The sequence below is a fragment of the Salarias fasciatus genome, chromosome 16 (assembly GCF_902148845.1).
Source record: "Salarias fasciatus chromosome 16, fSalaFa1.1, whole genome shotgun sequence".
Lineage (NCBI taxonomy): Eukaryota > Metazoa > Chordata > Actinopteri > Blenniiformes > Blenniidae > Salarias > Salarias fasciatus.
In genome coordinates, this window is record NC_043760.1 from 6373927 (window position 1) to 6397575 (window position 23649).

Sequence of the window (23649 nt, forward strand, 5' to 3'; positions counted from 1 at the left end):
GACGGGAGAAAGACGGAGGGTTAAAGTACATCAGTTCATCATTAACATCAGCTGAGGTCACGCCAGTGTGCATGCATGTGAGCGTGCGGGCGTGCGTGTGTACGTGCATGTACTCAGAGGGACAAGGGGGACATGTTTGGGTGTCCTCCTGTAGGACCTCCCTGAGGGGAAAAGCTCAAAGTGGAAGGATCCTGTATAATCTGAAAAGCTTTGATCTTTGTGTTTTATTCAAACTCCCCACGAGTATCCGCGTGAAGAAGCATGGCCGTATCGGTGCTCAGCTATATTTATTACTCAACACAAACAACATTCAGATTCATGCAACAAAGACATCTCAGATGTTTATTAACCAGTGCACTTCAAAACCCTTCAGAGCTGTGCCCGTCTCCTCTGGGATCCAGTGACTGTCAGATGTTGAGCTTTATCACGAACACCTCACTTATTGCAGGATTCTGTTTTTTACATATTTATTCTGAGAATCTCTTCACACCAGAGTGGCTGTAGATGATTAAAATATCACACACAACTAATCAGCAAGGAATTTCAGCAAAGTTCCGACTGTATAATGCATAAGTTTGGTTTCACATCATTAGCAGACAAAAATAATGATACGTACCTACTGTTGACAAAAAGTTCTTGTAAGTGTAGTTAGTTGAAAGTCTGAGGACTGTGTGCATGGGAAAATGTGCCTAAATCAAACTAAGCTAAAGCAGTTCATAACATTTCCTGGCATTTAACACTCTTGTAACCTTGTTACTGATATGTCAGAATCAAACTTACCACACAGATCCAAGAATCTCCAAACCTTTGAACAACTGGACAGCACTGAGCAGCATTTACATAAATCAACAACAAAAGATACATATAGATTATGCCTTTGACATTTTGATGATGATGATGATGATGATGATGGGGTGTGTGTGTGTGTGTGTGTGTGTGTGTGCGTGCGTGCGTGTACAAGTCTGTAACTCATTTCAGAACCACACATGTTGGACAGTTCCCTTACGTCCCATCGATGTTTGTATGCCTCACTGTCTTTGTGTCCGTGGTCTGTCTGTCCTTCTGTTTGTCAGTCTGTTTGTCTGTCCATCTGTCTGTCTGTATAAATTATTATGTACCACATCTCAGCACCACGCCTATTGGACAGCTCTCCATTTTGTATGTGTATCTGTCTGTCCTTCTGTCTGTAACTCATTTCAGCACCACACCATTTGGACAGCTCCCCTCCTTTTTGTCTGGTGTCCATCTTGCTGTCTTGTTTGTGTGTGTGTGTGTGTGTGTGTGTGTGTGTGTGTGTGTGGTGTGCCCATGTCTGTCTGAGCATATTTCTGTCTATGGTGTGTATGTCTCTTTGTTTATATGTCTGCAACTTTGTTTCAGCACCACAACTTATGGACAGCTCCCTGTCTTGTATGTCTGTCTCTCTCTCTCTCTCTCTATGCATGAGTGTTTATATGCTTGTGTGTCTGTTTGTCTCTCTGAGTGTATTTGTGTGAGAATGTTTGACTGTGTGTGTGTGTGTGTGTGTGTGTGTGTGTGTGTGTGTGTGTGTGTCTGTCTGTCTGTCTTTGTTTATGATGTCATCCTGAGTGTGGCATCCTGAATTAACACAGTCTTATTTTATTTTGCTTCAGAATTAGTATTTCTCATGTAAAAGCATACGTTTGCTTCAAATGAGTGTACCTGAGTGATTTATGTTACATTTGTTAGAAACAGGAGTCTATGCAAAGCAAAGTACCTAACGGGTTTCAAAATTCTGTTGCTTTAAAACTGAAAAAATAAAAAAAAATAAGGTGTGTGACAGCTGAAGATGAAATAACAAATGTATACTTGTGTCAAACCTGGGATGTGTCATTATGAAAGTTTCAAGGCATAGATGGGTGTACGTTTCATGTTTTGCTTTGAGGGTGCAACAGTTTGCTGCTTTAAAACTCCTCTCATGAGCAGTGGCGTGGCACTCTGAAGTACTTTGACAATTGACTATTTCCCTGAAAGTGACTGTGTGGAAGCTTTCAATGCAGTTAAATAGTGACATCTGCTGGTTATTTCCATGTACTGCACCTAAGGGGAAGCTAATTGTGGCCAACTACTTAAACAGAAAAGGCATTCACTATCAAATTTAAATTATTCAAATTGAAATCGTTCAGCAATGAATTCTTTTGCTGGCGGAATGATGGAATGAATGAAAAGCTATTAAAAAAAAAACTACAACCAACAACTGTAAATGCTCTTTACATAAGTGGCATTGACATCCTGAGTAAAGAAAGTGCACCGATAAATATATCAGAGTGTTTCTACCATGTAAGGAAAATAACACCACCAGATAAATGTTTCTGGAATGCAATTTTTGTGGATATTATCTCGCCCAAGGTACGGCTTGTTCCTTTTAAATTTTGTCACAAACAAAATGAAAGAATTACATTTAAGCACACTCCATAACATGTATTCATCCAACACGTATCTATCAATATTCCTTGGCATCGATCATAAATGTACTTGTTGTCAACTTGAACCTGAAAGTGTAACTCGTTTGTTTTATGGTTGCTCATATAGTAGTGCATTTTGGAAGAGCTGGAAAACTATATTCTGTACAAAACAACACGTCTCTTATGTTAATTACAAATAAGAAATGTATACCAGTGATCAATAGCCACATAGATGTATTCAACAATCACTGTCAGCTGTCACACATACATGCTGTATGCCTTGCCTCTTTAAGAGGGAGGGAGAAAAGAGTCCACAAAAAGTACGTCCAAAAAAAAAAAAAAAAAAAGCAAAAACTGTAGAAAACAGTAAGTTGGGGATTTTCAGAGGAAACAGCTCCACTGTCTGAGGAGTTGATCCTGATTGTGCCTGAGAAGTTAAGAGCTCTGAACACGAGAGGATCATCACACTTGTGTTTTAGTGACATGACAGCTCTGGATTACACGAGAGTGGCCATAAATGTTATGGACAGTTGTGGACTGACATTATTTTCATTTTATTAAATAGAAGCCAGTTTACAGCATTTCCAGTCATCACAGTCTGTGTAATCGAAATGAAATTACAGGTTTGGGTACAGTTCAGTGTTAAAGTGCTGATGGAATAATATAAACAGCAGCAGTGGTTATCAAAGTGAGGGGCGGGCTCCTCTGGAGTGCACCAAAGTGCTGCTGGAAGAGACAGCAGCAATAAAGAAAAATCAGGTGGTTGTGGGGGGGGGGGGGGTCATTTCCCACTATGTTTCTATTTTAATGACATCAGAAGAAATAAGTACTGGCGGTACTGAGTGGGTAAAGTCTTAAAGATCAGTATGAGTTTCATGTCGCGTGGTGTGTCCTCCAGCGCTCACTGTGCGTGCGGTCTTTGCGCCTCAGGCCCGGCGTTAGTCTGGCTCTCCCGTCTGCTCCCAGCAGCCTCTTTGCTTTTGCCCGTTACGTCGCTGTGAGCGCGGTTCTGAGTCTCCCTCTCCAGAGCTTTCTCCATCTCCGTGTAGTAGTCGAGAGCCTTCCGCACCGGGTCGATGATGTGCTGCTGCAGATTTGAAGGAGAATGGTTAAATGGAACTGACTCCAACATGTGGAAGCTAAACAGAAGCTACAGTCCCACCACATTCATTCATCACCTCCAGGCAGGGGAAGAGGTTGGCCAGCTCGATGAAGAGAGGCAGCAGAACAAATCTGATGAAGCCCGTCTGAGAGGAGGGCTTGGACACTTTGTCCCGGTCCATGAACGGGGTGACTGGGAGGCCTTCCAGCTTCTCCATGTCACTCTGACGACCAAAAGACACGGCAGGCATTACCAACAGAGCCCGGATACATTCCAAACCAGCAGCGACTAACATTACACTCTTTTCACACCAGTCCCAAACTGTCCAACGCCGTGTTTGAGAAAAATTTCACCATGAAACCTTTTAAAAGACCAAAAAACCTGTTATGTCAAATCAGTTTTTTATCTGAAATAAAAAAGAGATATTTCACTTTTAGAACTGAAAGAACACAGCCCATGAAGTTAAATACATTTTGCTGAAAATAAACTATCACTTGTTGCATTCATGAGATGTCATGACAACAATTTAGAATGGTAGATATCGCACTTACGGGACTTCTTTGCTTGTAATTTTGACTTTTTCCTGCTGCTTTACATTTATTAGAAATTACAGGATAAAGAAAAAAATACTTTATTCTCTTGGGGAATAATTTCTGTACATTTCACCTTCTTATTCCTAACTAAACTAAACACACAAGGAGCAGTGAGCTTCCGGTTGAGAGGGCCTGGGGAGCTGCTGGGGATCAAAGGTCATGCTCAGAAATTCACCGTGGTGACATGCCGGCAGTGGCACTCAAACCTGCAACCTGCTCCCCCAGCCAGTGGTGATTCTACTGGTTGGAGTGTCTTTAATCATTTATATATTTGAGTTTTTGTTTCACTGCATTTAGTTAGTTGCATTTTAGTTTCGGAATCTGCACCTGGTTGAAGAATTCCTGCAGGAGACAGTCCAGCCAGGGCTCGGCCACCTCCATGGGACGCGCCTCGTTGGATATGTCGCTGACTTTGATGAGGATCATCATTAGCTGAAAGAAAATCATGACATTTTTCAAACACGTGTATTTGCGAAGCTTAGGCATCAGGCAGTGATGCAGCCTCAATGAGCTGATCATTTTTTACAACAAAACAAAGTCAATGAACAGAACAGAAGAGCGTATACTGTCACTTCTCTTGTCTCACACAACAAAACAACCCAAGCATAAGTTTCCTGGAGCATTTTGTCTGATCGTCTCGTTGCCACAGTGTGTTGCCGTGTCTCCTCCTGCGTTACCACGTCTCGGTGCTCCTTGCTGGTGAAGTCGAACGTGGGCAGGATGGACTTGAACTTGTTGAGGATCTCGTTGTGCCGCGTCATGTCGGTGGCCAGAATGCATCTGTGATTTACATAGAAGCAGTGAATGGTGCCGAGCATTCATGAGAGCATGTTCACATCGAGATGAACTCACTTGATGATCCCCTCTCGAATTCGTTTGAACTGATCCATGGACAGATTTCGGAAGATATTACACTCTGTCTAAAAAAGAAAGGTAACACAAACACACTCACTCACTCACCTACAGACAATTTAAAATTACCAAGTAGCTCAAATCCATGATTTTGGACTGTGAGAGGAAAGCATCAGTAAACTCTTCTGCACACGGGGAACAACATGGAAACTTTGAACCCAGTTTTCTATCGAAGATGAGAGTTTATAAGTTCCAGCACAAAACAGGTTTTCCATCCTCACCCTCTCCAGAACCTCGAAGGCCACAGCACAGTGGTGGTTCTCCAGCGGGGAGATGTCGTTGTAGCGCAGAGCCAGTTCAGTCCGTGCATTTATCTGGAATTCAATTAAAACGACTTATTAACAGATTCTAAAAGCTGCCACAGCGACCACTGTGGTGAAGGGCACCACCTCCTCGACCAGGTACCGTGTACCAGCAACAGTTAGGCGTTTGTGTGTCACTTTCAGTGTTGTACTTCTATCATCTAAATAATTTTTTTCATCTGGCTGAAAGTCAAAATGCTCCCAAAGTGGTGAAGTTCCCGAGATGAAAATGCCACTTGCTCCAATTCAATGTGAGTGGCTGTAGTCCAAAGGTTTATGTGCAGGTTTAGTGGGCAATCTGAGGGTTCAGGGATCATATCAGTGAGAACCGCAGTGCTTTACCGTCTGCGGAGGCACAGACAGGAAGGCCCACACACCTGGTAGGCATTGTTGTATCCCGTGTGGTCGAGGTCGTGGCAGATGGCCGAGGTCAGCATGATGAGCAGGTCGATGCTGTCCATCTTACTCCTCAGGTCAGTCAGCCAGATCAGCCCGTACATCTGCTCAGAAACATGGCAAACCGCCGACCCTGAGATTCACCCATTAGAACAGAAACTTGAGGCTTTAAAAAATAAAAGGTCAACATGTCATCTACTCTGAGGGGACTACAGCTGATTTTAATTCATTTATGAGAGACTGAAAGGCCATACGCAGTTAAAAACTGTCATTTTAGAAGTGTTTTTTGATTCATTTATTATTGGTACATCTGTTTCAATATCAAACCTATTGTCAGTTTTTCCTGTCTTGTTGTTGCGTGGACTTGTGTACTGTGCAGATGCGCCTCCCCTTCATAAAGTCCTGCTGTTGTCTGTGCTGGACACTCACATATCTTTTTCTTATGTGATGAGTTTCTGAACTCGTGCCTCCCGTTTGTCTCCCCCTCTGCTCGTCAATTGATTGCTTCTTCTCCGTGTGTCTGATCTAATGTGATTCACCTGCATCTCCTCCCTTATCCTGACAGTAAGTATTTCCATGAGTCCGTTGCCAGATCATTTTCTTTGCTCTGCAGTCTGTACTCAGACGTCCAGCAGCTCCTCATATGAATCCCCGGTGCTTTTGGACCTTGTTCATTAATTCCGTTTTGCCTAGACCTTTTTGATAACTCGCCTTTGGATTTTTTTAAATAAACCTTTTTGAACTTACTTCTGCTATCAGTCTGCTTTTGGATCAGCCACCAAACAGAACATCTATGGAAATATTCTGTTTGGCAGTGGGGCTTCTAGTCATTCACTCAGGACTCTGTGATGATGGTTCACATGGTTTATTTCTACATGGTGATTGGAAAAAAACACTCCTGGTCTAAATCTGTTTTTGTAGACGTGAGAAACAGATGCTGAGGTAGATTTTCAACATTTTTGTGTTTCTGTTTGTGTTATATGTGTGCATGTGGATTATAACAGACAGACTGAAAGTCATCCTGCCCACTGATTGCAGTCACCTCTTCACTCTGAGAGCTGGATGTCCTTCAATTAGTCTTCACAGAGATCACATAATTGCACCGATGCATGATTGACCTCTGTGAGTTACCCTGCTGGGGCTGGACACTAACATGAGCACACACACACATGCGCACACTCACCATCTGAGTCACACAGAAACAGTGTTTGAAGTTGTGGAACGGGATGTTGTTGTATCGTCGGTAGATTTCAAACAGGAACTGGTGCAGAACGTCAGGCTCAATGTTGAAGGTGGCTGTGAAATCCAAGTCTACGTACATGACCTGCAGGAGCACCATGATCTCTGCATCCTCCCACTGCCTGCACACACACACACACACAAACACACACATACGCAGGCACTGGTCAGCTTGAATGGCAAAAACCAAATACTCTGGACATTCTCTGGGTGGTCTTCCAGTCGTCTCTCTCGCAAGCGTTGCCACGGCGATGCGCTTTATTCCCTATAGGAAAATTTGTCAGTAACCTGGGACAGCAGTGTAAGGAGGGATGCTCAGACTTCACTGTCCTCAGACACTTCCTCAAGTTCTTCCGGGAGGATCCCAGTACCTTTCCAGGCCAGCTGAGAGAGATAGTCACTCCAGCATGTCCTTGGTCTTCCCTGGGTTCTCCACCCAGAGGGACATGCCTGGAACACCTCAGGGAGGCGTCCAGGAGGCATCCCAAACAGACGCCCCTGCCACCTCGGCTGGCTCGTCTCGATCTGGAGGAGTATGGACTCTACTCCCAGCTCCTCCCAATGTCCCGATATCTGTTCTTCACACTGATTTCATTAAGGCCTCATTAGTCTGTTTGGGGGGGGGGTTAAGAAAGCTGGATGATGCCTGCATCTCGCGAGACTTGAACAGACTCCCTCATGGCCTGGTTCTTGGTTGGAGAGGGAGAGTACAGCCTTCCCCAAGGAGTTCCTGCGTCTATAGCACAGTCATGGTGAGGAGGAAGGGAGGTAGCCTGGTCCTTACTGAAAACCTTCAGATCCCAGTCGACCGAGGTCACCAGGGACACATCAGGATAAGCAGGCACAGAAGCAGATGAAGGTGTAGATGGAACAGATGGTACTCCAGGCCGCCATGATGCCTGCGGGCCAGTTCTCATGAGGGTTCTGATCCCAGATGAGAGTCTTTGTAAACAGTTGGAGGTAGTCTGAGAGGTGAGAGTGCTGCCCCCACACTCGTGTTACCTGTGCTTCAGCTCATCCAGTGAAGTGTGATGTGATGTGAGCGTGTGAGCCAAGGATCATGGTGAACCTGAAAGCCAACTCGTACAAGAAAGGTCAGTTCAGGTGTTTATTAAGAGACGACAGATAAAGTGTAAAGGCAAGATCCAAGAAGGAAATTCAAAAACACGCAGAAGTCAAAAAACACGAGTAATCTGAAGACACACAAGGAAACACTGGGAAAGGGCTGGATGTCAAGACAGGAACATACAATTAAGATCTGGAAATGGACACAAGAGAGAAAGGAGCTGACACTGAGAAGAGGAAGACAGGTGAGACACATTAGGCACTCATCGGAGACACAGGAAGGAGACGTTTGCAGAGACGCAGCACTGACAGGTGAGTACAAAATAAAACAGGAAGAAGAAAAACAGATCATCGACACAGATTCTTGGCAGATTCTGCAGGTTGTTACAGGTTGCACTGGCTGAAGGGAGCCTCAGCTAATAACTGGCTCACTTCACTGTTTCCACACTGCTGAGGAACAAAATGCTACATTTGATAATTTGGGAGATTTTGTATTGAAACGACATTTGTAAAATGGAAGTATCCCATTTTCTTTTATCACTTGATCTTAAATGTCTCTTTAGCTTAAGTTATCGTGCATATAAAACAATTCTGAAGGTTTTTAAACAAAGCTGCAACTGATATAAAATGGAGGATTGACAGTTGCTGGGTTAATGGAGTAAAAATCTGATGGCTAACCTTGTCCCTAATTGTCACCCTTCTAGAAAAAGGGACATTTTGTATTTTAAATCTAATAAATCAAACAGGTTTCTGAAGGTTTGTGTTCTAAGGAACACTTCAATTCACCCTTATTCGCTGACACTTTAATTCCAGCCGTTGTTCTGTGCATTAGCTCCCGTCTGCCCACCTCTATTGTTTGCTTTGAAAGCTTCTGGACAAATGAAATGTTAACCAGCCTGAGTAAATGCTGTACTCCGAGGTGAGCTCACTTCAAAGCTGATTAAGTCTTTTATGAGGACCTTCTTTCAATTTGCAAGCCCTCTGCAGACTCATTCATATGAAGATGAGGGTGTTGATCAGAAGAAAATGGGCCTTGTTCCCCTGCAGAGATGCATCCAACATGCTTGTTAGCCGACAGTCTGCCTGACTGAGGAAACAGGTGTACAAGTTCCTGATCATACTGATGCTAAGAAACCCATCCAGGAGATAAAACACTGGTTCTATGGACCCATCAATAAACACATCTTCACACTGAAACTTACCAGTTATCAAAGGTTGGGGTTTTCAGGTACTGTCTCACTTCCTCTGAAACCTCCAGAGAGCTGCAAAGAAAGCAGAGTTCAACAATTCATTTGTGATAGTCCGGTCTTCTCCTCGTTTCAGCAGCTTTCGCGTATGAACGCACCTCATTTGCAGGAACTTTTCCCGGACATGTTCACACTCCTCTCGGGTTTTGTGCAGGGTTCTCTTGTGGTAGAACGGGGACGGCTTGAGGGTGCCTTCTGAAAGATCTTTGAACAACCCCAACCAGCTGAGATGCTCCACGCTCTGAGAAAGAGTTGGATCACGTCACATAACTCATCGAAATTGTACAGTTATTTACCGTGAAAGACAAGACAGACAGATATAGCAAAGGTGCACTGAGACAGCGGCTCACTTTTCAACTGGTTTTATTCTGTAAAGCAGACATTCATAATTTATAGGCTCTTTTCCGGAACCCTTTACCTCCAGTTTCTCCCTGAATGAATCCACCTGCTTCTTCATCTCGTACACCACCGCAGGAGTTTCACCGGCCTCCATGAGGATTTTCTTCTCCAGGCCCTGCAGTCTGGGATCACGCACCAACAGCGAGGCTCAGCCAATAAAAGTGAACCTGAACCGTCGTGTTCAACGATTTACAACAGAAGATATCACCAGTATCTGTTTTTCCTGTGCTGTCTACCTTTTTTCCATGGATGAGAGATCAAAGCCCAGAGCACCAGCCAGCTCTGCACCTGAGCCGGAGAAGAGAGAGAGAGGCTGCAGCCCTGTGGACACCAACTCAAACACTGGGATTCTGCCATAGAGCTCAACGAAAGATACCTAACGGCTCGCTGTTGCAGTCGGCTGCCACCACCTCCAGCTTGTAGCAGGAGTCGGGGCTGTTGGGCTCCAGCCTCGGAGAGATGTTGATGATGTTCCCTTTGGGGTTGTACATCTTCAGGATATCATGTGGTCCCGCTTCAGCTGCAGAGCGGAACAGATCTGAAGAGAACAGCGAGCCAGTGATTTTAGAGCAGCTTTTACAAATTAAAACATACCGGTACTCTAAAATTGATGTTTAACAATGATTTCAATAAAGAAACAGTATCCTGAAGGACAGTACAGTTAGCTCTACCTTATTCTTCTTCGTTTACAGAGTGCCAAGAGCAGTAACCCTTTTAGAGTTTCAAAAAGTAGAAACAGAAGCAAGACTTTTGGCTATTCATTATAATATTGTGGGAGTTCAGGTTTGTTTATGGAGAATAACAGTCTGTACTTTTAGGATGAGGTGTCAAACTGTGCTATCTATTCAGGATTACAGTCAGGGTCTGTTCAGATCACCAAGGAGCATTTTCTAAGGCTGCTCTAGATTTACAATACAGAATGGGAGCATTTCTTTAAAGGACTGACTTTCTTTTCTCTCTTATACATACATGCGTGTTGTCATAGCACACCATTAACTTACTGTGTCTTTTTGTCCTTGTGCTCTCTTTTAATGTACAGTTTCAAACTAAACTTTCAATTGAAAGTTCAAACTGCTCTAGTCACCGCAAAGTTCACAAATTTCGCCAAAGAATCATTTTTACCAGCAATTCAAAGCGAAGCAAAATTACAATGTAAATATACAATTTACCATAGAGTAGAAAAAACAAAAAAATATTAAACTTTTAACTTTTGTATTCATAAAATTAGATGTTTACATTTCATTCATAAGACAGTTTGGTTTACAATGCTCGGACAGAGAACTGAGCTGATTTGATCCATGCTGTTTCTTTTTTATGCTGGCACTCTGTGCATTTAAACATCGATATTACATGTTATCACCTTGTGTTCCTCTCACGTTATTAGATTCTTGTTTGTGGTTGATGCTTTTTGTATTTCTTCTGTGGCTTTTGTGTCTCTGTTCAGGGGTTTTTGTGCTTGTATGAATGTGTTTGAGCTTTTGTTATCTTTGCTTCTACACTGCAATGACCCTTCTGGACGACCACACTTAAAGGAAGCCCTGCATTAAAAACACTTCATCAACATCTGAGCTCATTAAACATTATCAGTCATTACACACTCATGGAAAAATATCACAGCGACAAAAGCTTTCCTATTAAACATGGTTTTACTTTGAAATAAGGCATTATGTAAAATACTGACAGAGATGCAGTGAGGTGATACACCAAGCCATGTACTGATGCAACAAGTAAAGAGCTGTCAGTGGCAGCTGTACCTCACTTTGCCCCCACAGCCCAAATCACACGTCTGATCTGTGCATTCAGCATTTTCACGCTGTTGTTTGAGATACTTCAACCAAACAAAAATAAATCCTCTCCAGATTTATTTTTTTTGGTAACAAATTATATATTTACAACTATTGCATGAATGTAAAGCAATGAAAGAGATGGCAGAATTAGATAAATTGCTTTCAAGATTAAAAAAAAGGTTAATGTAGGAGAATCAGATACCATTTCCAAAGAAAATTGAAAATTTGCACATGTGGATTGTATTCACACATACACACACACACACACACACGCGCAGTCTTGTATTTCTATCCTCGTGGGGACCGTCCATTGACTCCCATTCATGTCTAGCCCCTAACCCTGACCCTTACCCTAACCCTAACCCACACCACAACAAAGCCTAACCCTAAAGAAATGTTTTTGCACTTTTACTTTTTTCAGTAACAACAACATGGTCAAGAAAACACTGTTTCTCCTACTTAGGACCGGAAAAAGGTCCCCACAAGGCACGTCGTTCCACGTTTTGCTATCCTTGTGGGGACATTTGGCCCCGACAAGGATAGAAATACAAGAACACACACACACACACACACACACACACACACACACACACACACACACACACACACACACACACACACACACACACACACACACACACACACACACACACACACATTAATGAGTGAGATCCATGTTTTGCTCAGACCTTTGACGTCCTGTGCCGGGCAGTCCAGTGGGAACTCGGCCTGCTCTGGTCTCCCATTCACTGTGAAGTAGATTATTTTTGTTGCCATGTCTCCACCGTGGAACCAGTGATGCTGCCGCGTGCACTGCTGAACTGTAATGAAACCATTGACGAGCACTCCACCTCCTCTCACACTCCCCTCACTCCTCCCTTCCTGCAGCTGTTACCTCCTCTGAACAGCAGGAGGCATCATTTCTCCGCCGTGCGTCCTCCCCGCCGCCAGGCGGCGCTGTGAGCTCCACGCGGCAGTCTTCATCCGTCGGCACGTGGTGAAGTGGAAGCAGACGTGATCAGAGCGGTCGCTCCTTACGAACCGGAGTCGTCTTTATCTTTTTACCCCTCCGGACCCGGGCCGAGATGACCGAGAGCGGCCCAGAACGGAGCGAGAAGCCGGCCAAAGAGCTGCTGGCCCTGGACCCCGCTCAGGAGTCCGAGTTCAGGAAGAAGGTCCAGGAAGCCAAGAAGAACAAGCCCAGGAAGGTGAGCTGCACGCGGACACGTTACCACGCCGCGTCCAAACTGCGTGTTCACCTCGTGCACGTTACCGGGATCAGTACCGGGGAACACAGTCCGGATCAGAACTCTGGCTAGCATCAGCAGAAATGTTCGATTAGTCCTCATTAATCATTCACTAACACACAGTAATCCAGGGTCCGGGGCCTGTTCTGGAGTTGAGTAGTACACACAAAATCTATCTTCATTTCTTACATCAAAATAATCATCCTTTTTCAGGATGTTTTCAAATGTAAACCTTTCCACATTCTTACATTTCGAACTGCTGCATTTCAGTTGTCAGTTCTTATAGTCACATTTTCGTTATTGATGTCTGAAAACAGTAATTTAGCTGGGCTTCACTGATTCACTAGAAATAATGCATTAAACCTACAATATGCAGTAGTGATTACAGGAATTAAGGAAGTAAAGGATCAACTAAGGCTCATACATGATGTATTTTAAAGGTTTATAAACAGCATGTGGACAACAGGAGTAATGAAAACAACGTTTTCACATATTGTAAATATGTTTTGCATAGTGTGGATATCAGGCCAAATAGTTCCACTTCTCACTAATGTCAATCATTGGGCGTCATTTTAAAATTGCATTTTCAGTGTCAAGAAATGTCCAGAATGTACGTAATGTTCAGATATTGAATGGCTTTATGACTGAGTGGAAACATCTATTCAATTAGATATTCCTTTATTTACCTCACAGCTGACATTCAGTGCTGTCAGCCACAGTACACACTAGGATGCTCATATAAAACTGTGCTAACATCGGTATAAAATTACCCACAGGAGAATGGTGCAAATACAGAATATAGGCTGATGTCTCTGTGTTGTCCTCACAGTTCAATGAGCTGACTCCAGGAGTGGTGTACGTGGGCCACCTTCCTCTGGGCCTGTTCGAGACGCAGCTCAAGGAATACTTCGAACAGTTTGGGAAGGTGCGGCGGCTGCGGCTGTCCCGGAGTAAGAAGGTGAAGCAATATTTACAATATACAAACAATATTATCACTAAAGCAGAGCATTGAACATGTTTTATGACGTGTGGTGTCTGTGTCAAAACTATTGATCAGAACTGTTGGTTTCAGAAAATAAGAACATTATGCTATGAAATGTGGACGCAGCTCACCATGCTGCCTTACGCATGGGGCTACATGGGAAATCAACACATACGCATTTAGAAGGACTTGAATAAAAACCATTTCCCACAGGCGGTGTGTTTCATTGGGATGAGTCTGTAGCTGAAGTTCAGTCCCAAAAATAGTGTGAGACTCTTGAGTTTAAGAGCATCACTACACACAACATTTCTTACTTTCCCACAGACAAACAGATGAGGGGATATACGGAGTATAAACTGCTTTAGAAGAAAGAGGGTGGAGGAGGGGTGCCTGAACTATCTGCAGTTGAACTTTGGGAGCTTACACTACTTTCCACTTACCAAAGCAATGTCCCCACAGTGTCAGGAAATCCAGAGAGTTTAGAGACCTGTGCATTTAAACCAATGAGCAGCATCAGGGCAACTCTGCTGGTCTAAATATTTATATTATGTTATTTTGCTGCATCGATGCACAACTGTCCATGTCCACATTGCAAAGTGATTAAATTCAGCAGCCCTAATATTAAGGTAAATGTGTATCATGGGAAAGGGGGCTTCTTGTCAGAGTGCCTTCAACCATTTTCTACTCACAGCTTTTAGAAATCGTGATTCCAAGACTAAATGTTTGAGCGGAAATTTGGTTCCCAGAGTGACGGGGATCTTTACCTGGCTCAGACTGAAAATGAGCTCAGATGTGACCGTGGTCTGAGCTCAAGATACCTGAGCCAAAAGTACTCGGTACATTAAGCTTATCGCGTGCTCGGTCCGTCTGCACGCCGATAAAACCCATGTGCCTACAAACTTTACAGAGGTGTGCTCGGTGCGAGGGGAAAGAAACGGTTTATATGTGACGCTCAAATCGGTTCTGTTTGCTTCGCCGACAGACTGGAGGAAGTAAAGGCTACGCCTTCGTGGAGTTCGACTGCGACGAAGTGGCGAAGATCGTGGCAGAAACCATGAACAACTACCTCATGGGAGAACGGATCATCAAGTGTGAGTACAGCTAGGGGGGTTAACACGGGGTTCAACCGGAGCATCTCCGTTTCGTTTATTGAGAAAAGATTCCAAAACCAGAGCTGAACTCAGGAGACCACATGAAAACCATGTAATATGCAATAAATGCATATAAGGAAATGCTAATGTATTTCCAGATAACGGTGGGCTTTTGTCAGCATGAGTATAAAATAATTTTTTTGGTATCGATCTAAAATAAAAGATTAAGTATCGGCAAGTAGCTGTTCTTGTTCTCTCTCGCTCTCAGGCCACGTGGTGGAGCCGGAGAAGGTGCACGAGAAGCTGTTTGTGGGCTCGCAGACGCAGTTCAAGAAGCCGTCCCACCCGGCCGTGTCCCGCTACAACAAGCCGCACGCGCCGGAGCAGATCGCCAAGATGACCAGCAAGCTGCTGCGCAAGGAGGCCAAACTCCGCAAGAGGCTGGCGGCGCACGGCATCGACTACGACTTCCCCGGGTTTGTAAGTAATCTGCCCGAGGGATGAAACGGCAAAACACACAGAAGGTCAAGATGTGGACGGTTTGTCCTTCAGTGTCAGAAATATGAGTCACTGCGAGACAGATGTTCCAAATGCTGGGGATTTTTTTTTTTTTTTTCCCTGAATAGGTCAAATATTTTCAAGAGTATTGACTTCAATGCAATATTAGTTTTTGTGTGACATCAGATTTGCTACCATCGTAGATCATTCAGGAAAAAAAGGGGTTTACTCACAGAAACGGTTCTAAAATAAATCACGCTGGCATTTTAACTTCAACGATGATTAATGATATAACACATTGATGAATCATCTGGATTCGATGGTCTGGATTCTCTGAATTCATTTCAAGACAAAATGGTTCCCTTTAAAAGCAGAGACGGGATTTTGTTGCATCTCAGTCTTACATGATGTCTGTTGTACGTGTTGATATGAATGAATTTGAGAAACCTTTTGCTCTGTTAAGGTGGAAATCACCATGAGATTCCCATGATGCTCAGCTGCAGCCGTCCTCTTGTTTTGCAGGCCGCCCAGGTTCCTGACAAGAAGAAGAAAGAGACGTCAGTCCTGAACGAGTCCACGTGCAGCGACGTAAGAGAACGCGCCACCACGTTTGTAGCAATTCCCAGTGTTACTGTGGCTCTGCACAGACTGAAAATGAGCCCGGCTGTCTCAGTGAGCCGGGATCAGATAACTGTGCACACAACAAGCGGTGCGTTAAGCTTATTTCGTGTGCCTGTCACCGGAATAAAACCCATGCACTTACATTAGAACCAGTGACGGGCAGATGAAGCTTTACGAAGCTTTTTCTGAAGCCACTAGATGGTGCTCTCTGTTCAAGAAATGTTTGCGAGCACACTTTATTCTCAGTCGTTCAGCCTCTATCTTAGCACCGAGAGTGCCATCTAGTGGCTCCAGAGAATAAAGACTGGTTCATGAAGCTCCATCTGCCCTTCACTCATTGAGAACCTGCAGCCCGGGCCACGTTGACCCTTCACCTTCCTCCACAGGACACCACGCTGCTGGGCACCCCGTCCTTCCTGGAGAAGAGGTCCATGATCGTGGGTGACGACGAGGACGACGACGAGATCATCGTAAAGGTTCCAGCTCCTCAGAATGCCGAAGAGTGCTCGGAAGAGGAGGAGGAGGAGGAGGAGGAGGAGAGTGCTGATGAAAAGGAGGGACAGGAGTCGGACTGTGATGTGCAGGAAGTGGAGTGAAGGCAGAAGGCTCGATATTGACTGGGGCGGTCTGAACTGTGTGCAGAGGGAGGCTCCTCTGCAGGAGGCCACAGGAATTGTGGGTAATGTAGGGAATAACCTGAACGCCGCCGTCAGAGCGGAGACTGGATACGAGAGGAGGAAGTCTATCATTCTTTCCATCATTCATACCGAATTCTGAGATTGGCATCAACGTCCCGCCCACCCCCGAGCCAGTCCGTGGCGGCACTGCAAGGCGTTTTGTTTCCCGTCTTATTGGTAAATGAATCATGAAGTAGCCTTTTTTATGTTCAGTTTTGGCTTTCTGGAACGTGAATATGGTTTCAGTGTTTCATACAGCAGCCTGCCACCAGGGGGCAGTATTTAATTTTATTTTTGGTTGGTAAACAATTATTTGATAATGTTTGAGAGAATGTACATTGTGAAATACACCTCTAGAAAATAAAAAAATCAAACGGCATTGTGGATTTTGAAGAGTCTGAGGATCTGATTTACCGGAAGTCATTTGACTGCATGTTTCACAGCAGGAGAGTTGAACATACAATGTAATGGTAATCCCATTTTACCCAAACACACACTTAAATTGCTTTTTTTTCTGTTTATTTACGTTCACTCAATTATTTGAAATGATGAAATTTCCACATGGTACATCTCCACACATGGTGAAATATCAGTGTTGTCACATGATCAAAATGTGTCCTAAGTCCAGAGATTTGGTTTTTCCCTCTGACAGCTGCATCCGTGTATTCTGCATGAAGACCGACTTGTTCAAGGTGGAAATTTGTCAACCCTCAAAGCTAGGGTTGGCAATCTTGGAAAACTAGCATGTAGCACGAATGTAGCATCTCCCCAAGGCTCCGCCCAGCTCCGCCCAGCTCCCACCCCATTGGAGGAGCTCCCGTTGGGAGCTCGGACGCACCCGCTTACATGCACGAGCACCGCCGTGTCCTCAGCGCTTCGTTTCTTCATTTTTCTTTATTTGCACGACGCCAAGTTATGGCGCACTCAAAGGTAAGTAAAACCCCAAACATTCTTCCCCGCCATTCTGCAACAACGCTCCTTCCTTCTACGCTCGCACTGAACCAGGGTCAGTGCACGCCATTGACATGGACGCGCCGGGGGCAGGTCGAACGGCGAAGGGATTTGATTGGTTTAATAAAAAGGTGTCCCGGCAAGACTATTGGTTGCTGTTTTTCCCGTTTCTCCTGCTGTAGATAACGGATATTTTCCGCTCTACTTTCAAAACACACTGAATTGCTTCCCATCGGGTCATAAAGATCATTTTAACCAGTATTTAAAACAATTTATCTCATTCAGATCGCCAACCCTAGCTTTAATTCAAGAGTTTCGTGAATGGTGTTGAGGCCGGAGGAGCTGGAAGAAGTTGCAGGGGCCAGCAATGTCTATACTTTGCTCTCTGCCACTGTGACCCCATGCTAAAGAAGATGATGGATAGACTCTGCACTTATGAAATTGAACCACAATTGAAATTTCATGTCACTAACCCCTCAATAACCTATCTTTAAAAAAAACAACAAAAAAACAAAAAACAAAAACAAAGGAACCAGTTTTGACCCAGGGCCTGTAGGATATAGATTAGTTTTTTAGTTTCCCATTTTGTGTGGCCTGTTTAGTTCAGTGTTTTTTCTTAACACTGCCAGCGTCATGTCTGTCAGATTGTCAGAGAAGTGCATGAGATTTTGAAGTCAGAAGAATGAAATAGGGGTTTGTCTTCTGACAGTTTAAAAAAAACAGTTTTAAACACGTTCAAAATCCACATAAAGCACATTTGCAATACAGGAAATAAATGAAAATACATGCACACTCTCACGCACCTACAACACGCGTCTAATTGAACATTTCCGAAAACCGACCCTTCTGCAGTATTCAATTATATACTTGTTTCAGAAAAATATGTTGAAAATATATAGTACAACATATATAATATAACATATACATATAAACACTGAAAGAATTTTATAGATGGACAAATATATACACAGGCCATGTATATTTAAACATTTTATAGTTTTACATTAGTTCAGTTTCACCACCCTGTGTCAACCCATGCGCTCTTTCTACTTCCTTATATACACCCGCCACGCCCCTTGACTCCGCCCTTAGACCGTCTATGTCATGTAACCCCGCCCCTTTTTATATTCCACCTATAAGCCCGCTCCCAACTTCCTTCTGTGTCACACAGTCCCGCCCCTAATATTCAGATGTGTATTTAAAAAAAAACATTAAACAGTACAGCAGTCTTGTTTCTAAATGATCTGATTAAAGTAGTTAAAATACATAAATCGGTAAATATGTTTCTGAAAATACCTTGAGTTCAAAACAGGAACTCAAAAAAGGAAAAACATTGAAAATCTATAAACTATTAGTGCAATTTTGTCATTAATAAATAAATCAATAAATAAATTGAATAAATAGATAAATACATACATTGGTACATATCTGTCTAGTTTTTCTTAATAAATACATGTCAAAAACTATTAACATTCCTAAAATAAAACAAAAACTGTGTGTTTTAAAAGATGGTTGTTCGCCGTCCAGTAGATGGGGCCAGATGTCGACTTATGTGTTTTCTGTTGTGGCGTGTGTGTTTCAGCGTGTGTTTTTGCGTGCTTGTGAATTATGTGTGTTTCATATGTGTGTATTTGTGTCTGTCTCTCTCTGCGCGTGTGTAATGACGTATGTGTTACTGTGTGTTCGTTTGTGTGTGTGCGCGTGTGTGTGTGTGTGTGTGTACGTACTTTGCCATGCGACAGTCCTCCAAGTGCCAACATCATCCCCGGCTCTGCTGCGCATGCGCGCACCGATCCCTTCTCGTCCTGCAGGCAGCATTCCGGGTGGAGAGAGAGAGAGAGAAAGCGACCGGAGAGGAGAGCTTCCAGGCCGTGGACTGCGCTCTTTCACCCCACGAAAACCCCAGCTTGAGCCTCCACAGGAGCTGCGCCAGATCTCCGGGATATGGTGAGTGGAAAGCCGGGTGGATGAAGCCGCGGCTCCCGGCTGCTTTTTCTCCCTTTGTGCCGCGGAGTGCCGCTCCATTGAAAAGACGGGCTCCGCTGAGAGAAGGAAGGGGGGCTAGCTTTTCCAGCTTTTAGTCCCTTCACACTCCCCCTTTTACCGGTGGAGCAGGTGAGGGGGCTCTGAGGGCGTAAGAGACGGGGACCAGGGCTTCTTTGTAGGGGGCGTGTGGGCGAGATGGGGTGGGGGGAGGCGGGCGGGCGGGGGGTGTCGGTGCGTGGAAGCTGACAGGGCGCCCCTGCGGCTGCTAGCAGGGATGGTCTGAGCTAACAGGCTAACAGCACGCACTGCTAACACATCTGTGTGTGTGTGTGTGTGTGTATGTGTGTGTGTGTGTGTGTGTGTGAGATGATGGGGCACATTCACAGGTTTACAAAGTGTTTTGACGGGTTTTATATTCTATGAACCTTTCATACTAACAAATGTAGTACACTGAGATCAGTGTGCACACACACGCGCGCAGATCAATAATGCTTATCAAGATGGCCTAATGAACTGTTGTTTTGACCTTAAAGCTTGTTTTAAAGACATTCCTCACATATAGTCTGTCTACCTGTCTCACTGTCTACCTGTATCCGTTTCTATCCATCAAGTTGTCAAGTTGCACTTGTTCACCAACCTACCTGTTCATCTGTCTGTCTGGTCATATAAATGTGTTTTAAATCCCCAAGGGTGTGTTACTCCATGCAGAGTAAATACAAAGTAAGTTAAAAAGTTAAATGTCAAATAAGACAGGATAAAAATGAAATAAGTCTCAGTATACATACAAGTCTCAATGATGGCTGATATAAACACATAAGGGACGGATTTATCCCAAACACAGAAACACTATTTACAGGGAGGAGTTATCAATCCATCTACATACTCGCTATATCTGTTGATCCTTAGACCTGCCTAGTCTGAGTTTGTAATTGGTTTTGTCCATTCCTTTCAAACTTGGATTGAAAAGTAAAGCTGTTGTGGAACCAGTATTATTGTTATTATTATCATCTTCATTAGCTCTTTTCAATTTGCATTTTGTCCTCCCATTATTGCAAAAACATCAAGTAAAATGTAGATTTAGAGTAGATGTCAGTATAACTGGACGGCTGAGCTTTACCAGCACAGACATAAGACAGAGTTTGTTGTATATATCTTCAATCAAGCTATCTGGGAACAGTAGCAGCAATTAGCTGACCACCACCTGCAGATATTCCTACCACCACCTACACCGACCTCACCACGACCTCCAGCTAGCCTACCACCACCAGCAGCTAGCCATATTAATGAAAAGTCTGAAAATTCTTCAGTTCAGTGAAAAAATGAATACAAGTTTTGGATGTGGTCAAATAAAGAAAATATGGTTTGATGATAGTAAATTATATGTCTCAGGAAAGCAAACTTTACGATTTTAAATAACAGTGAAAAACACTGTTCAGTTATGGCATGAAATTAATAGACTGAGGGAAACAAAAATTTTTGGGTGTCATGGTTTGTGGGAACTTGAACTGGAAATCACACATAAATCATACAAAAGTGAAAATTAGATTTGTGGCTTGATTTAAAAAAAATCAAATTAAAGACTAATTAATCTTGATTAATCACATTTTAATTGCACAACAGCATTTGCCACCTAAAGCAACATTTTTAAAACTTAATGCATTTAGTCCTACATTAAGTGACAAATGCACTTTAAGGTGGCAAGAACCCAACGTGAACAGAGGAGAGACTGATGCATGATTTTAAAATAAGTTAATATGACATTTCTATAGCTTCCATTTTTAGAGCGTTTCTCTTTTTTCTCATCTTTAAGCTTTTAACTTTTTTCATTTAAAACTCTTAAATGTAAGCTAATAAAACACAAACCAAACTGTCAGGATATTTTCCCCATGACGTGTGTTTTGTGCCGTATTTATGGCTGCTGAAGTTAGTGTGCTAACAGATAGCCTCGTCTTGTCTAGCGTCATCTAGCTACAAGCATTGTGATTATTCACTAAAAAATATAAGAGCAGGACTGACGACAAACTGGATACTACAGAGACTCACTGCTGCCACCTAAAGCACAACAGTGGCACTCCCTAAATGCTATGTATTGTATTGTTGATGTAGCTATGAGCTGCGCGACCCTGTTAAATAAACAGACTGCGTGCAGACTCTCTGCGCGTTGTTTTCCTGAGCTCACAAAGAGAATAATCTGTGGGTTCCTATCGACACCGGAACGTTTAGTTTTCGCCTCCTGCAACAAAGCGCGATCACCTAACGTTTGCTTTAGCAGTCCTGTCTGCTCGATAATCCTGGATGAGCATGCGACGGAAAGGTCAGAAAGAGCAGTGGATGAAGTTTAGTGTATGGAGCTGTTGAGTGTGGGATGGATATGTCGACCAGGCGCCATCGTGGACCACAGATTTCACCTCTCTTGGTGATTTCTCTGCACTTCTTCAGAAGAGTCGTTTGTCTTCGCAGCATTAGCTTGACACTCTAGGCATTTAATCATTCCAATATTATAGTTTCAAAGATGCATCATACATGAGTGTTTTAATTTTTCACTGTTTTCCAGGTTAAAATGATAAATGTATGAGTTCTCACAGTCGTCATGGACTTGGAGAGTGTGGCTTGATGAATTTCCTTAGCTGATCTGTTTGGGTGCACAGTTGCAAAATAGACTTTTTAGATTGAAATGTGTCAGTGCCGACAATGTTATAATGTGAGATGTCAGGTGAACGTGCTCTACGCTGTGCAATTGCTTTTATTCCACATCCACAAATTAGCTTATGTATTGGTGGGCAACTAGCTAGCTAAGAACCAGTCACATTGTGGAGGTTTAAATAAAAATACACATTGAAATTTCACTTGTTGACCTAAAATCAATCAGTTATGATCAATTATTTTTTTTGTTTCCATAATTCACTTCATTATCCATGGAAGTGAGGATGTTCTGGATGGATGACCTTCCTTGAAATTGATCATATTTTTCAGATAGTAAATCAAATGTATTGTCTGAAATGAAGCTTTCAGGCAAACTTCAAACTCTCAGTTTTAGAAACATCCGTCCTGATGTACAGCCTTTGGACACATTGTCAGTATTGTTTTCGTGGAGTCGGTGGTTGCATCAGGTCTGACAACAGACACTCTCTTCCAGGCGATCGGGCCAAGGCTGATCAGGCCTCGGCCTGTGTCCAAGTGGCGCTCTACTGTCCCCACTGCTCACCCCTCTTCAACCAGAGCCATCTGGATGCTTTCTCCATTTACCAAAAAACTGGACAACGGAACTCTTTTAATGTCTGTTACTGCAAGTAATCGAGGAATCAGCATTGATTGCTGTGAACCGACAACTAATTAAAACAAGTTAACAAGCTGGGTAACTGTGGTAAATAATAATTTGAGGACAACCAACTTAAATGTGGATGAGAACCGAGTTCCCAGGAATAGGCCTGAAAGCCTCGAACAAAAGGATCTGTCGATCATTCCAGACCAGACTGTCAGTCAACTAACCACACCCCTATGCATGCAGAACTTTAATGCTTTATATAAAATTCAATATTAATTTATTTTCAGATGGACCACCTGATCTCTGTCTTCTGGACCATTAAAAAAACAAAACAAAACAAAAAACCAATGTAGAAATGTAAACAATCGAACTTGATTGATTTCCCTTTTTTAATTAGAATCTATGGAACGCTACGTCCATCTTTATTAACAGTCCGTGGTTGTGCCCAGTGAGCCCCAGGCCTTGCTCAGAGACTGGCCGGCAAATCCCCGACTGCCCACTTCCACTGGCGTCTACACCTGGTCCGCCAGCTGTTCCTCCGACTGTCCTCAACCTGGTTCTTCTCCCTCTTCCTCTCATGAGCCTCCTCCATCCTTTCTTCCCAGGGCGCTGTTCACTCCTGGAGGATGAGCTGCCTTGTTGCCCCAGAGACCCAGATTATGCCCAGGCTCAGCCTCGATGGGGCTGATGTGAGCTGGAATTTTTAGCTGCCTGTCCAGGTCAGCTGTCCTGGCCCGGTCTCAGACTGTGGAGACTAAACCAGCAGAGCAGTTCTTCTATTCACAAAGTGACGAGCCTGGTCGATGGTGTCAGCTGCCATTGATCTCCTGCCCATGGATTTCAGTTTGATCATGATTATTCAT

The 23649-nt window shown here is 43.5% G+C and overlaps 3 protein-coding genes and 2 non-coding genes across 6 annotated transcripts in view; 4 read left to right on the plus strand and 1 right to left on the minus strand.

Moving 5' to 3' along the window:
- Positions 1–3327: 3327 nt before the first annotated feature.
- Positions 3328–12245, minus strand: LOC115403330 (high affinity cGMP-specific 3',5'-cyclic phosphodiesterase 9A). Its single transcript, XM_030112190.1, has 14 exons — positions 12158–12245; positions 10058–10201; positions 9918–9969; positions 9701–9803; positions 9381–9523; positions 9238–9297; positions 6915–7092; positions 5713–5835; positions 5255–5347; positions 4974–5041; positions 4799–4901; positions 4449–4553; positions 3605–3751; positions 3328–3513 (listed from the first exon to the last, which is right to left on the minus strand). The coding sequence occupies exons 1-14, from the start codon at positions 12243–12245 to the stop codon at positions 3328–3330; spliced, it is 1593 nt and encodes a 530-aa protein (XP_029968050.1).
- Positions 12246–12465: 220 nt separating this feature from the next.
- nifk (nucleolar protein interacting with the FHA domain of MKI67) lies at positions 12466–16963 on the plus strand. Its single transcript, XM_030111896.1, has 6 exons — positions 12466–12676; positions 13545–13673; positions 14680–14788; positions 15057–15268; positions 15809–15874; positions 16294–16963. The coding sequence occupies exons 1-6, from the start codon at positions 12554–12556 to the stop codon at positions 16501–16503; spliced, it is 849 nt and encodes a 282-aa protein (XP_029967756.1). The 5' UTR covers positions 12466–12553; the 3' UTR covers positions 16504–16963.
- LOC115403840 (small nucleolar RNA ACA64) lies at positions 14467–14597 on the plus strand. The gene has a single exon (XR_003933249.1). It is a non-coding gene; the product is annotated as a small nucleolar RNA ACA64 (small nucleolar RNA).
- On the plus strand, positions 15930–16053 carry LOC115403841 (small nucleolar RNA ACA64). The gene has a single exon (XR_003933250.1). It is a non-coding gene; the product is annotated as a small nucleolar RNA ACA64 (small nucleolar RNA).
- Positions 16964–19334: 2371 nt separating the features above from the next.
- The window catches only part of clasp1a (cytoplasmic linker associated protein 1a), a 70716-nt gene continuing 66401 nt past the window's right edge, over positions 19335–23649 (plus strand). Inside the window, exon 1 of one of the 2 annotated variants that reach the window (XM_030111568.1) lies at positions 19335–19482. The gene's annotated coding sequence lies outside the window, so the exon portion shown is untranslated. The remainder of the gene's footprint in view (positions 19483–23649) is intronic. The other variant, XM_030111569.1, reaches the window with a different exon arrangement.